At 36.8% G+C, this 15,416-nt stretch overlaps 1 protein-coding gene across 6 annotated transcripts in view; it reads right to left on the reverse strand.

Annotated features, from left to right (window-relative positions):
- Positions 1–305: 305 nt before the first annotated feature.
- adgrl3.1 (adhesion G protein-coupled receptor L3.1) overlaps positions 306–15,416 on the reverse strand; it is a 91,260-nt gene continuing 76,149 nt past the window's right edge. For 2 of the 6 annotated variants that reach the window (XM_043243486.1, XM_043243479.1), the window contains exons 18-24: positions 14,460–14,551; positions 11,166–11,334; positions 7,821–7,949; positions 7,204–7,300; positions 5,335–5,460; positions 4,001–4,018; positions 306–3,050 (exon numbers count right to left, since the gene is read on the reverse strand). In XM_043243486.1, coding sequence (XP_043099421.1) covers positions 2,134–3,050; positions 4,001–4,018; positions 5,335–5,460; positions 7,204–7,300; positions 7,821–7,949; positions 11,166–11,334; positions 14,460–14,551 — 1,548 coding nt within the window. In that variant the 3' untranslated portion in view covers positions 306–2,133. The remainder of the gene's footprint in view (positions 3,051–4,000; positions 4,019–5,334; positions 5,461–7,203; positions 7,301–7,820; positions 7,950–11,165; positions 11,335–14,459; positions 14,552–15,416) is intronic. The other 4 variants (XM_043243510.1, XM_043243491.1, XM_043243497.1 and 1 more) reach the window with 3 other exon arrangements.

Raw genomic sequence — 15,416 nt, forward strand, 5'->3', positions numbered from 1 at the left:
TAATTAATTGGTACCGTGCTCGTTTGACTGGTGCCGGTACCGAAACTGGGTCAGTATAAAACGACTGACTGTTAAAGTCTTCCGGCTGGTTTCCCAGACAGAGATTAAGTCTAGTCCAAAAGGATTTTCAGCAGAGAATCACAATCCACAGTACAATTTACTCCATGACAATCCTTCCCAGAAAAAACCGCCCAGAGGAGACATGACCATTCCTCGTGCTGTTGAAAGTGTCACTCTATAATTGAAAAATCCAATTAAAAAGCAAAAAAAAAAAAAGACGCAGAAACTCACACCTCTCCCTTGTGAAATATTGTAAATATTAATTCAGTCATTTTATTTGTTGGCAAACAACTTTCACTGTTACAACAAATATTAGTTATGAGTTCATTCAGTTTAGAATGCATATGAAAAGAATAAATAATAATTTCATTGATATTGTAATAATAATAATATTGATGATAATAACAATAAAAAAGGTCTCAGTGCCGATCCGATTCTTTTCCCGAAGCTCTCTAGGATCCTACATTTCTGATCTGTTGAAAAATAAAAAATAAAAAAACAAGACTGAATCACAGGAATAAATATGCAGTCAATTTTCTCGGGGTGGGTTAACAAGAGATAGATGTGCAAGCTACAGGGAGTCTCAGTTTGAGAACAAGTAAACAGTAGTTTCAGAAACCGACCTTTACAAGGTTGTTTCCATCTTCCAAACCACTCCATTAAAGTCCTATCCTTCTAGTCTGCTCTTTTACATGGTTATTTTATGTTTACACATGCTGCACACGTGATTCGTAATCATGATTTCCCCAGTTCACACTTTTTTTTGGACCCGTTCCAATTCACATCCCGCTAGCCTTTCTTACTCTTCTTGATTAAGCTCTTAAAAACACAACTCGATATGTGAAATAGTCACAATAATAGACCATCTTTTTAGCCTGAGAACAATTTTAGCTGTGTCAACATGTGTGACCGGAATTTCAATAAGCTGGAATTCTTCGACCCGCATCCAAAGTACGATTTCTGCTCCTACACATAAAAAAATGGCGCGTTGAAGGTTAACTGTTCTAGAACTCATGACACGACAACATTCCGGCATCCTTGGGATCCCATCTGCAATGGCTGTCAGTCACACAACAGTCATTTCCCCAGAGTCTCTTGGTTATCATCGACACAGTGAGAATTAGAATGACAAAGTGTTGCATTTGGAAAAGAAAAAGGAGGCGGCCACGGTCATCCTTCCGAACGAGAGTGTGTATGTAGATAGGTGAGCGTGTGTTTGTGCTGTGCGTTATCAGGGATAGTATTTTGGAGGACCTGCACAGCATTGCGGGATTGGTCTAGTCTACAAAAACACATACAAGGGGCAAAATATGTCAAAAAACATGAAACGCATATGATCATATGCAATATCGGGAATCTGTACATTTTACATGGAAAACAGTTCCATTTCTTTGTAATTAGTGAAGATTACCTTTCCCGTAACTGAGATTATTACTGAAAAATAAACGTAAGAAAACAAGATGCGTCCTCAGTCTTCAAGAATAGATGCGCCTTTTGTGATTTCACGCTCAGAAAACGGTGCTAAACGAGAAGGAATGTGTGCAGCAGAGAATCATAGAGAAGTCTTCTAGAGAGTTGTGGGTAATGCAGTTCAGTACGACAGAAGAGTTCAAAGTCTCATTATCATACACGGTCATCTAAAATGGCAGCTAGTTTTCCGCAGTCTGTCCCACGATCCGTGGTGAGTTTTGAGGAGAATCAGACAGCCATCGGATGAAGGAGATCTATGCAAAATGATCCATGGAGCAAAAGTTTGTCCACGTCTCCGAATTGATGATTCGCAAGAGTTTTACTCAGACTTCCGAGGAGATTGAGGAGAAAAAAAGTCCACAAGACCTGCCTACACGTGGTAGTCCTTGTTCTAGCATAGGAATGGGTTACTAGTTTCTGGTTACTGGTTCTAATTGGAGCAGGATTTTGGTGACAGGATACTCGTATGTACTGGAATCGGGGGGCTATCTGGAATCAGTCTCTCTATCAGTGCAGTAGGTAGTGTATCCCATGCCTTGTGCATTGTGTCTCACTCACACACACACACACATACACACACACTCTGTGTGTGTGCGTCGGTGTCTATAGGCTGGTGACTAGCTGTGAGGGGTCTGGTGGCTGTTCTTCAGGCGACGAGTCTTCTTTCTCAGGTGGGGCGATGAAACCGTCGCTGCCTCCGCGTCCCATCTGGTAATAGCTCTCTAGTTCCTGTATGTGGTTCCTGGAGCCCAGGTTCGGCATGCTCTTGTAGTATACGTCGTCCGCCTCCATTACGACCCCTTTACCGTTGGCCAGGTGAAGTTCGCTGCCTTCTTCTTCCTCGCCATCATCATCCTCATCGTCTTCGTCATCATGCAGACCATTGATGAGGTCGTCAGTGCCATGCGGGAGGTCAGTGAGCGTGGGCATGCTGGTATAGAGCGAGTCTCTGAGGGGGGAGTGCGTATGCGCGCGGGGAGTGTGTGTGTGGGAGGAGTGTGTGTGCGTGTCGTTGGGGAGCAGCGGGAAGAAGCTCTCGCTGTTCTCCTGCGGCAGGCGTCGGTGGGCTGAAAACGTGTGCAAGGGGGCGTGGTTCTCCGGAGGGGGCGGTCTCGGTGGGAGGAGCGGTGCTTGCGACTCCTCCCTAATGAGCTCCAGACTTAGCCCGCCCCCGTCGTCGTGTCGGTGAAAAGCTCCGGGGTTGTCGAGCACCATGACGTCGTCTTTGGCGATGGATGATGACCCCGCGACCCCTCCGTTGGCCAGGTGGTTGTTGAGTTTATTGGTCAAGGTGCCCTGGTGGGCTTTTCCCTGTCGCTCCTGGGTGTTGAGGTACGACGGAGCGTAGTTTGCCGTCAGCTCTTTCAGTATCTTCTTCTCAAGCGTAGTGGGCGGCTCGCTGCCACGAGAACTGTAGGTAAGGTAATCGCCTGCTGCCACACCGTAGCTGTTGCCATGATTACCATTAAGTGGCAGCGTATCCATAACACTGGAGTCCCGTGCGTTGTTGAGAATGCCTTCTAAAACAGAAGAAATGACAGCAAAACCTCATTTACAACATTGTGGTACATACACAGACAAAAACTGTAAGATTTTAGTATAGGGACCAATTCTCACTACTAACTAGTTGCTTATCGCTAATTCTACTTAATACCTAAACCGAACTAGCTAACTTTCTGTAGGAGGCTCCATGTGATATCAGTGGCTCAACTTTTTCTTGTTTGCGATGCTACAAGAATTGTTTTTTTTTTTTGTGCAAAGAAAACAAAAATAACTTACTCAACCATTCTTCTCCCCCGAGTTAACCTCGAAAATGGTGGAAGACGTAAGTCAAGGAAGAAAAACGGTAATTATAATTATACGGTAAGTAAATTATGTTATTTTTCTTTGCACAAAAAAAGCACTTTCATAGCATCGTAAAACTGTAGCTGAGCCATTAATGTCACATGGACTGTTTTGCCGATGTATTTACGTTACATTTATAAACCTGGGAACATTTCAGTTGCGATTGCATCAAAAATATCTTAGTTTGTGTTCGAAGGTTTAAAACAACATGACAGTGAGAAAGAATTACAGAATTTTCATTTTGGGGTGAACTAAGCCTTTAATGAATAGCATGTTAGGAGTATTTTGAGAAGTTGTAGTTAACGTTTTGTCAATAGCGAGAATTGGACCTTATAATAAAGTGGGAACAAAAATCTTATGTATAATATAAGAAAATCTTACATACAGTATTTATGATTGATGGCAATATGAATAGGTTCATGTATGCTTCATGAAAGATGATATCAAATAGGATATTAACTTTTATCAAATAAGAAACAGATGAATATAGGAGGATGCGGATTTAACAGGGAGGGAGAAGAGGAGGGAACGGGAGGGATGAGGAAGAGGAGAAGATTAAAGAAGAGAGAAGCAGAGGAGAATATATTATAAACGTGGAGCTGTTGTGAAAGTAAATGAATCATACTTGAGTCTCTGTAGGAGGCTGCAGACCCGCATGAAAAGAGAGAACGAGAGAAAGAGAGAGAGAAAGAGAGAATGATTACATACATAAATGCTTATGGAACATGTCCAGAGAGAGAGAGAGAGAGAGAGAGAGAGAGAAAGAAGTATTATATTCAGCTCAGACTGTGACAGGCATTAGTGACTGAATGCTAACCTGCTGAGTTTAGGACAGATGCTAGGCTGAAATGTTCTTAGACCACCAAATTATTAAACAGAACAGATGGACATAGAAACAACATAAACAAGCTCATTAAACAGACACAGGAAGTATGTATGTAGGATATCAATGCTAACTCTGGATCATATTGTGTGTGTATGAGTATACCATTAGGAATATTAATGCATTTTACATTTCCCAAGATAATAAACAGGATGCAGAATAGTCTATCAAATTTGACTTTAAAATAGAATGGATACTGCCATGTAGTACTTTAATAATTATTTTCAATATGAATTACCTATTAGGATGTGCTCTAATATACTCAACATATGGAGTATTTCAGGAAACATGAAATAATGTAATAATCAAATGTTTAAAATATACATATATAATCACTATATGAAATAAAGCAACTTTTTTAGCATTTTAGTATTATTTACCACGGTGAACAAACACTTTACATAATTAATTTTTTAGGTAAATCATCTGAACTGGTACTTCAATGCTAATTTACAAAAATAGAAACTTTTAATAGTCCAACAATATATAATCATTATCAGTAAAATAATCTTTAAATAAACATCCTATTTATTGACTAATATGTGGGATACAAAAAAGGGATTTTTAGATATTTTATTTAGTAATTTTTTGGTAATAATTTTTTGGTTAATAAAGTATTTTTTACACAATAAAATTACCATAACCACCACCCGATTGTTTTCTGACAAAATTATAAATCAATAACGATTAAATCAAAATTTGTGGCAAATAAGAGGATTATAGCTAATAAAAAATTTTTTTAAAGAAAAGTATAATATAGTAAAACGCATTTTTATAGGTTGCATTCGTGACCATCCACAAAGTTAATTAAATTTGCATTTATATAAAATGAATATAAAAAATGTATATAAATTACAATTATTTATTAATAATAAAAAAATACCAAAAGCTTATATAAACAAAAGACAAACTTTAGCAACATTAGCTTGATCCTGTCTGTGCTGATTCACTTTCATTAGACAAAAATGAAGCATGAATGCAGTGTGAATATTTTGCCTCATATCTCCTTGTCGTGTAACTTCACAATACCATCCAAAACGTGCTTAAGTTTGTAAATGTGAATGTGAGAGGCAAACCTTGCGTGTTGAACATGTTGGCAGTAGGGTTATTGTACACAGCAGACTCTCCCAGTAGTGTGTTATAAGGATTAGTGCCATGAGGACGTAACAAAGCATTGGAGATGAGATGGTTAGCCATGGTACCTACAACACCCACAAACAGAGACAGAAAGAGAGAAAGGAAGAGAGACAGATATGGAAGCAGGAAGTTGAGAGAAGACAGAAGGAAAGAGCGACAAAGAGACAGAAAAAAGATGTACAATAAACAGTTAGAATGATGCAGACAAGGAGTCAGTAAACTTGTGTTTAAACAGCTTTAAACATGTTAGTTCGGGTGGACAGGAATGTAAAACCTCCCATGTGGAGAGCAACATCAGTGCAGGACTCAGCATAGCATGTTTATGTTGGACAGCTGTTGATGTTTGACATTTTGTACTGCCAGTGTGACTTGATTGGGAGCGTTTTTCCGTGGCTTCAGCTCTGGTGTCGCTGGAAGACGTTTAAAATCTCACATTTTTGTTTACACGGGACGGAGAAGACAAAGGAGCTCGGAGGAGCAAATCATATTAGCGCTCGGACATAACAGAGGCAGGCAGCGCTTGAGAATGAGCAGAACATGAGCACATACACAGATGGCTGATCCATTTAGACTCCAGGGTCAGAAAGTTGGAGGGCTTTCCTGTTGCGTTCCAGATTTTTCTGCAGTTTTTTTTTCCTCTTTCTCTCATTAAACAAACACACTCGTGCAATTCTTTATCTATAAGCACTTTTGGAGTTGGGAACACTGTTGAAACACGTACTGATTTGTCATTTGTCTACTAACATGTTGGAACATTTTTGGAATAAAGCAACCGACTTCTTCTTTTGATATATCCTCATTTTATATATCCTAAACACACATGCAGCATTTTCATTTTTTTTCTCTCAAAAACAACTAAATTACAGCTTAATTGGAAATGACACACACTAGAAGCTTGCTATTTATATTCTTTTCATCTTTGTTTTTTTCACGTTATGTTTAACCATCCTCTTCACTGACAATTTACTAAGTTTATTAGTAATAAAATATTTGTTGAAGGAACAGCCGTCACATAAAATGAATATTGAAATGGTTTATCTTTATGCAATTTTTATTTATTTATTTTTTTTAAATGCAACGGTTTTTATTATTTTTAGATACATAAAATATAAATTAATTGAGGTTAAAGGACTGGCCTAAGAAGAAAGGGTAAAACAAAGTTTTATACTTTGTAAACATATACGTTTAAAATTTTATACGTGTAAGGAATTTAAGAAGCAAAAATAAACAATGAAAGCCAGGAAAATATAATATATAATATAAACCCTTCACATATAAATATAAAAGTGTTAAAATGCTAAAACTTTATCCATGCCAAAAAACAAGTGCCCATTGTTGAAGAAACATAATCTCCATTTTGTTCCTTCGTTTTTTTGGCCTAATTTATTATAGCTGATTGTAATCTGTCAGATTGGTCAGAATTAATCTATTGGTGTCAAATGACTACTGGTGAGTACTGTGTTTAATGATATGGGTATGACAGAGGTATTACAATTTGAAGGTGGTTTATGAGGACACTTCCAATGTTCCCATAATTCAAATGGCTTAAGAAACATACTAAATGGTGTTTTTTCAAAAAATCTATAAACGCATAAAGTTTTCTGTAAGGGGTAGGTTTAGGTGTAGGGTTGGTGTAGGCCAATAGCACATACAGTTTTTACAGTATAAAAACCATTACGCCTATGAAGAGTCTTCATAAACTACAAATACCATTGTGTGTGTGTGTTTATGTATGTACAGGTTCTATCAATATGTGTGTGTACGTATGCTGTGTACATGTGTACACATGGGTGTATGTTTTGTTTTACCTCTGTTGAGAGTCGCTGAGCTGTTCATATCAGCGGTGATGAAAGATGACTCTGACTGCTTCCTGACGGTGTCGTTCCACATCCTCCGAATACGACTCTGACAACAGAGAAAGAGAGGGAGTCGACGTTCAGTTTCTAACTGTAAGCAAAGCGGCGTCCAAAGAAAGCAAACAAATAAACTGTATTATGCGTCAATGGTAGTGCGATGCAAATAACGTATTTTATATCTAATATCTTGCATCACAAATAATACAGCCATTCGATCTGTGAGGTTGGTTTTGTTTTCCTTTTTTGTCTACAGTTATTGGCACTGTACTAGAGCTAATGGCTAATTGGAATACGGCATTGAAAACCTTTCTGATTATATTCACGAATAGCGAGGTGAGCAGAATGCTGAGTGCACCATTTAAAATAAGGCTGAATGGGAAATTGGGTCATGTGGGACTGTATTCATCCATGAATAAAAAAGCGACACAGCTAAAGTGCTTTCTGTGCAGAGAAATAACAAGCTGATGACTGCATTGACCACTGACAGCTTCACCAGTCACTGGCCTAGAAAAATCACTTGAGATGGTTTTGGAGGATCCCCTGCAGGTGTGTGTGTGTGTGTGTGTTACCTGCGAGTTGGTGGAGTAGCGTCCAGGTGTGCGGGCTGTGCTGGTCTTTGTTGAAGTGGAGATGGTTGACTCCACACTCTTCCCGCTGCAGCAGTGTGTCCGGAGACATCGGCCATATTCCTTACGCACCTGCAAAGACACACACACACACACACACACATACAGTTGAGTAAATTTGTATTTTTTTTCTAAACAACAGCAGGCAGCTGAACTGCTCATGACCAACGAGGGACTCATGAACAATTGTCACAAAACAGACAGAACAGTCGTGGATCATAGAGGAAACATCACACAGTATTAAGATTCAAGGGTATGTAAACTTTTGAACCGAGTCATTTTTATGAATTCAGTTATTACTTTGTCTTGTGGAGAATATATAAACATCTGTTATGTAAAATATCCTATTCAGGATGGTATTAAATAAGCTATTTTAAAAATTCATTGATCCTTCTTATTTTGTTAAAATCATTTTGCATATTCTGTAAGGGGCATGTAAATTTATGAGCATATATGTATATTAGACGTATATAATATGTGGGTATAAACATTCACATTCAACTGCTTTTATTTGCAGCACATTATTTGCGTACATTTTTATGAAGACAAACTACGATTAAACAGTTGAGACATAAACTGAACTATGAAATATGAAATCTATTAATTTATTCAAAGGTAAATATGCAATTCCTTTATGACACCTTTTTGATTAATTAAAACATTTCTGAAATCAAATTTCTTTCAGTATTTTTTGTCGCTGTAAAATGTACTGTGGTATGACTTGCTAAAACGTAGAGATATTTATGAATTAATAATATTTTTATTTTTATCTTTAATTATTTAAGAAAAGGTTTTCACCACTAAAACCAATGAATAAGATGTGCATACACCTTTTAAAGCTTTAAGGGAAAGGTTATTTTATACTTTATAGTTACATTAAGCCTTCATTTAGGAGATCTTCTTAGCAAATATTGAAGTATGTGATTAATTGTGATTTGATTAATTAGTCAGCATTTCTTGTAATTAGATTACAGTTTTTAATCGATTGGCCATTCCTTGTGTCCTTGAGTTAAAAGAGTTTACTGGGTTCATATTAATTCCTGCAGGCTAGAGTATGTCTGTGTAAGCGCATCTGTGTGTAATGTGTGTGTGTGTGTGTGTGTGTGTGTGTGAGTGTGTGTGTGCATGGCAAGAACCCTCATATCATTTACATGACTTCAATAGTTAGCATGCTGGACGACCTTCCTAACGCTGTAATCTTAATCAGGAAAACCACACATACATTCAACATCATGACCTTCACCTCAATTTTCAAACAACAACGACCAAAACTTGTATTGCTCCGTCCAAAAATCTAGACATAATAACAATAATGACCAATATCAGTACAAAATTCCCTGTTGTATCAGCAATAATACAGCTATAATTGCTTTTTAATGTTGTTAACATGGACGCTATGTTATTGTTTGCGCAGCTGTTGAAAGAAAACTCTCAAAGATCGGCCAAATAAAATCCAATGGTTTTATTCCTCCATCTCCATGGATGACTGCACACCCAACTCCTCAAAGACCTCAACAAAACAGGACTTTTGATTTAAATCACTGCTGTCTCCACAAAACCCAAATAAGCCTAGATCAGTCCCTCGTCTTGTAAAAACAGCTTCATGTGGGTCTTTGAGATTATATATATATATATATATATATATATATATATATATATATATATATATATGTTGTGTTCAGATCCATTAGGTAGATGGGTCGATTAGAGAAAAACTCTACAATCATCCACTTTAGGCTCAGAAGTTGCTATTTAACTTGAAAGGTTAGCAGAATACGTAATCAAATTCCACAACAGTCCAATCTTTCTGTCCGTCAATACACAGAAATATTCACACATACACATTATTATTTTTCTTTAATCAATATCTGTTTCCCTCCACGGCTAAAATGCACCAGTGTAATGTGGATATGAGCATTTTCATGCTAAATGACTCTGGAAGCAATCCACCGGTCGGCCATCAGATAATTAAAAGGTTTAAAATCTATCATGAGCTAAATAAATCTGATGAGCTGAGGGTCTCTAATTGAGCATGCATGTGACAGAAGGGTTGATTAATGAGATCATTACTAATGAGAGGCCAGTAAACCCTTAGTAAAATGCCCAGGAAAGAGGTCAATTGAGCCACGGTATGCGTATGTGCACGTGATTGCAATACTGCAGATGTTTGCATAACATTCATGGATGATTCTTCAAATAAGGGGAGTTTTTCTGTCAGCTAGGATCATTTTGAAAACAATCATTCTAGCTTTGGTGGACAGATTCAAATGTATCTGATTTTCAGTATGACTCTAATTTGACCAGATTTGTAAGATTAAATTGTAATTAAATTAAACATGGACTTTTTAATAGGAATGTTTTATATATATATATATACTACGTTTATATGATTAAAAATATAGTAAAAACATTATATTGTGAAATATTGTGTCATATTGTGTTTTCTATTTTAATATATTTAAAAATGTAATTTCCTCCTGTGATGACAAAGCTGAATTTTCAGCAGCCATTGCCTCAGTCTTAGGTTATGCTCGTCTTTTCAGTTAGAATCCTATGGAGTAAACAGCATTTTCAAAAAAAGTCCTCAGAGCTTTTTAAAATGCCACCGCCGGATTCTTTTTCTGCAGCTTAGAGCATCTTTTCAAGTTAAAAAAAAGTTCAACTTAAAAAAAAAAAAAAAAAGCCTTACGTTAAGCCCGCTTTTGACAGTTGACCGATGACCAAGCGAGTAGCGAGATCTGTCGTTTCCATAACAACATGAAAAAATGGAGAAGCTGCCGACAGATAAACTGATCGTACTAGTCTAGGAAGCACAAAGAATGTCGTTGTGAATCAACAATCAACAACTTTTTTACGCTTTCTTGACATTTCTGCAGCACATCCCTTGCTAAGCTACTGTTGCAGCTGTTGCTATAGCAACAAAAAGACGCCAAGTGTGAACACGGCCTTAAGTGTCACATGATGCTTTCTAGATCATGCTAATATGCTGATTAGGTCATTTTTTTCAGGATTAGCTTCAGTAGGTGCCGTTTCCAACCTAGTTACTATTTGAAAATTAAGAAACAATCATTTTAATTTAAACTTATTCACTGCTAGCGACCTTGTTTTTCTCGAAAAAACTGCATTAGCATCACACACAATATAAAAATCCACTCGAGCAATCCAAGCTTGATCAAGGCCATGATCTAATGCGATGAACGTATACCAGGCAGCTCGAAAATGTTTCACTTTTTAAACCCTCAAGCGGTCAAAAGAAGAACAGTCTGACTTTGTGTTTGCGTGGTTCACCTTCTTCTGCAGGATGCAGTGAAATATGAAGATGAACATTCCCTGCAGCGAGTTAAAGATGGTGAAGAGGTAGGCCATGATGACTGTACTCTCATTGATATACATCAGCCCAAATGCCCAGGTCAACCCCAGCAGACACAGCAGAGCTATGGCACCTATAACCCAGGACCTAAAGAGAGAGAGAGAGAGAGAGAGAGAGAGAGAGAGAGAGAGAGAGAGAAATCAAACACATCAACTCTCACTCGCACACACTCGATACATGTATGACCTCAGCTAGTTTATATGATCTACTTATATTAAAATGTTATGTTTTATTGGACTGTATCTGTTTCCTCAGTTTGACAATGGTATAGAATCAGATTATTAACCGTCTCAGAGAAAGGCTTTATTCTACAGCAGTCAAATGTCAAGCTGGCTCCAGCCATAATGTCTACTAGTCTGTACTTAGCACTGAGGCTCACACTCATTTAGTGATGTCATTTAGTCTTCGGGGTCATTCACACACACACACACACAGACACACACACTTAGGCTCACACATAATAAGCTTGCAACCCATTTATACTGTGAAGTGCGCTAATGTGACAGGCTAATGTTTGGCACTGAAACAAGATCATTAGAACGTATGAGACAGAGAAAGAGAGAGACAGACGTAAAGACAGACAGGGAGAAACTTTTGAGATGATATGCAGATAGACAGTAAATATGAATTATTGTTTCCATCAGAGACAATAATAATAAATAAATAATGGTGGATCAAGATGGAAAGACAGACAGACAGACAGACAGACAGAAATATTGATTTTGAACCAGCTCGGGACTGATGCAGAAGAGAACACGCACTCATGAAGAATTATAATTACATTGTTCATTTCAAAGAGCCGCATTGGAGAATTGATGAATCGCTTAAATCATTTTAACATTCAGAGAATCAATCAAACGGTGGAGGTACTACACAGCTAAACACTCCAATCAGAATGCGTGATTCACAGAACTGGCACTCTGATTGGCCGGAGACCCTTACCAGTGACTATCCATAACAAGCCATGCCTCAACAGAATGCTGAAATGTAAAACAGAAAAACAGGATGGAAAAGGAAACAACAAAGAAAAAAAAGACAAGATGAGGCTGATGAATGATTCATAAACATCATAAATAAAACAAAACAAACTCAAGAGATGGAAAACACGAACGGATAAAATGAAATCTTCTACTTTATGATGATGATGAGAATGGTGAAATATGGTTGAATTTTCTCGGTCGACGTAAATATACGTACTGGGGGATGGAACGTGACGGTGTAAGATGGAATAAAAACAACAACAGCCAGGCTGCCATTACGTTTAGGAGCCCTTGCGTCTTATGACAAAGTGAGAGCTGCGAAGGTGGGTGGGGTTAAGCTCTCAGGAGCCAATAGCCTTGTAGAAGCACAGATAATCTATTCTATGCACGGCAGCTTTAAAACTTTGGATGGAATTTTGTGCTGATGTTACATTCTTGACTTAGCCAGAACCTTAACTTTTACTTTAATAAATCGGCCATCTTGTATCCTGTGCTAGCAGAGGCATTTCTCTCTGCTAATTAAAAACTCTTTTTCTGTTACTGATTTGGTGACAAAGAGACTAATAGTTCTACGGTTAGGGGTAGATAATGGCAATAGGGCTTTACTGTGTGCTTTATACTGAGAAGAAATGCTCTTCTGTTAGGTATATGAGAGTGCACAGTTGCCATAGACACCAAAAACTTGAGTCTAACCCACTGTGTGGAAATAATATACAGATATATATATATAAAGAGATAGAGATACACTGTGCACACACACCACCATTCAAGCTTTGAGGTCAGTAAGATTTTAGTTATAACCTGAAAGGAATGTATACTTTTTTATCCTGCAAGGACAAATTAAATTGCTCAGAAGTGACAGTAAGAACATGTACCCTGTAACAAAATATTTCTATTTCAAATCAATTTAATTATTTTGAATGTTTTTATTCATCAAAATCCGGACAAAAATGCATCACAGAAATGCACTTGCATTTTAAATTGTTAAGTTTAACAAATATAAACAGCCTCGGTGACCCTTTATACTTTCTTGACGAGGCTTAATTCAAAAACAATTAAAAACTTACTGACCTTAAGCTTTTGAATGGAAATACATAGTTACACATTAACACTTAATTATTATTAGAGGTGTTCAGATGACGTTGACACAGAACAGGTTTTTAATATCTAATGTACTGACATTACGTATTATTTGTACATTTTTAACTGTGGCTAAAAGATCTAAATATTTTTCATGGTATTGCAGCTGTTTATAATAATGTGTTGAAAACAGTATTAACTGTTAACCGTAGAAGTCGCAAATAAAAAAAGTTCTGAAGATGCCGAATCACTAAAACTAAAACTAAAATTAAAAACTAAAATAAAAAGCCAATACCAAATAAACAGTTAAATAAATTCAGCACCATAATAGTATATAATCAATGCTAAAATACAACACTCAGACATTCTTGAATTAATCGGTGCTTTTTAAAAAGTAAATAATTCGACGACTCACTCAAAACGAATCAGTCTTTAGAAGCATCAATGTAACCTGAAAATCACTAATGTACAAATAAACAGTTTGGGAAGTCCCAGTGCTGTTGTACTACATATAAATGTTTCTGGAATGTCACTTGTCCAATCAAATATAAGTACTGTAACGTTGTATAACATGAATATTTGTGCAGAACTACAGCAGAATTTCCACATTTGGGTCACAGTTTTAAACAGTGACTCCTCTGCCTGTGTTCTGAACATCAAAAAGAATAATCAATTACTGAAATATGCTAACTAACCTAGATTCAGCATGTACTGTCTGCCAGTGGGCTGTAGTGTATAAGACACGCTACACACTGTGCATTACACACTTTCTGATCCCCCACATTACTGGCTGTGTATCAGTACACCCTGATATGCCAGCCCCAAGTGTCCTAGCTTTTAAAGATGATGCTGACTTCATTTAAATAAATAGCACAGGGAATGTGATTTATGTGAAGTTTTTTTTTTTTTATCATTACTGATTCTGTCCCACGAGAAGCTAAACATCAAGAAGAAAATGACAGATTAAAGTCGCTTTAAACTTCATCTAACTTTAGATAGGCAGCAGAACATTCTTCTCATTTAAACACCTCTAAGGAACGGTCCAGAATTAAAGGACAATTGCGTGTTTAGTGAAAATAAAGACAGTCGCAGAGTAAGCAGGAAAAGCAATAAAGCACACACACACATTGAAACACAGAACAAATGCCTTACTTGATGTTGTCCAGGCAACCGGAGTCAGGCTTGAGAATCGCTGTGTGGTGAAACATCTTATATAGCGCAATGCCCAGGAAAATAACATTTAGCTGCAACACAAAACAATAAACGCATCATACAAATGTAATAACTTCAAAACTGTAAAATGGGATTTTGGCATTCGTTTGTGATTCGTGAAATATTTACAGAGCCTATTCTCACTTCGAAATGTATCTTTGGAATGAAACAGATTTAAATGAATAAAATAATGCAAAATAGCTCGATGGAGGATTCACCTTTGTCGTTGCTTTTCGAAGCCTGAAAATCACAATATTATCATGGGAAGCAGCGATGCACCAAAATGAACATTCTTGGCCGAGACTGAAAATTATGGAGCCAATGAATCTTAAAATGCTCATTTCAAATTAAATAATTAAAATAATTAATCAAGCCTTTGTTTGGTGGGATAAAAAATAAATAATTAAATAAACTGATAACTGTGTAGAATAGCATTCATGCATTTGTCACTGTTATATTATATATATATATATATATATATATATATATATATATATATATATATATATATATATATATACAACTTCAATTGGATTATGTCACACATTTTATTAATTAGAAAAATAAATGCATGTTTAAAAGTTGTTTTTTTTTTTTTTTGCACCATCCTATACTAATAAGGCAAATAAACACCAAAAATATAATATGTTTAAAAAAAACAGTGTTTCGGTTGAGATTTCAGTCTAATTAAAAAATTTCAGTACATCTTAAATGCGAAAAAAAATTCGAAATATATATGACAAACAATCAAGATAAAACAAACCCAACTTCCACACACACGATCCCTCTTTCTCTATATATAGCAATGGGATACTCAGCTTGTCTGGTGGGGTGACTGTGACTTTCCCGTAATTGGGAAAATGCCCTCGACAGACCATTATCTGAACCCCCCGTGTG

The sequence above is a fragment of the Puntigrus tetrazona genome, chromosome 1 (assembly GCF_018831695.1).
Source record: "Puntigrus tetrazona isolate hp1 chromosome 1, ASM1883169v1, whole genome shotgun sequence".
Lineage (NCBI taxonomy): Eukaryota > Metazoa > Chordata > Actinopteri > Cypriniformes > Cyprinidae > Puntigrus > Puntigrus tetrazona.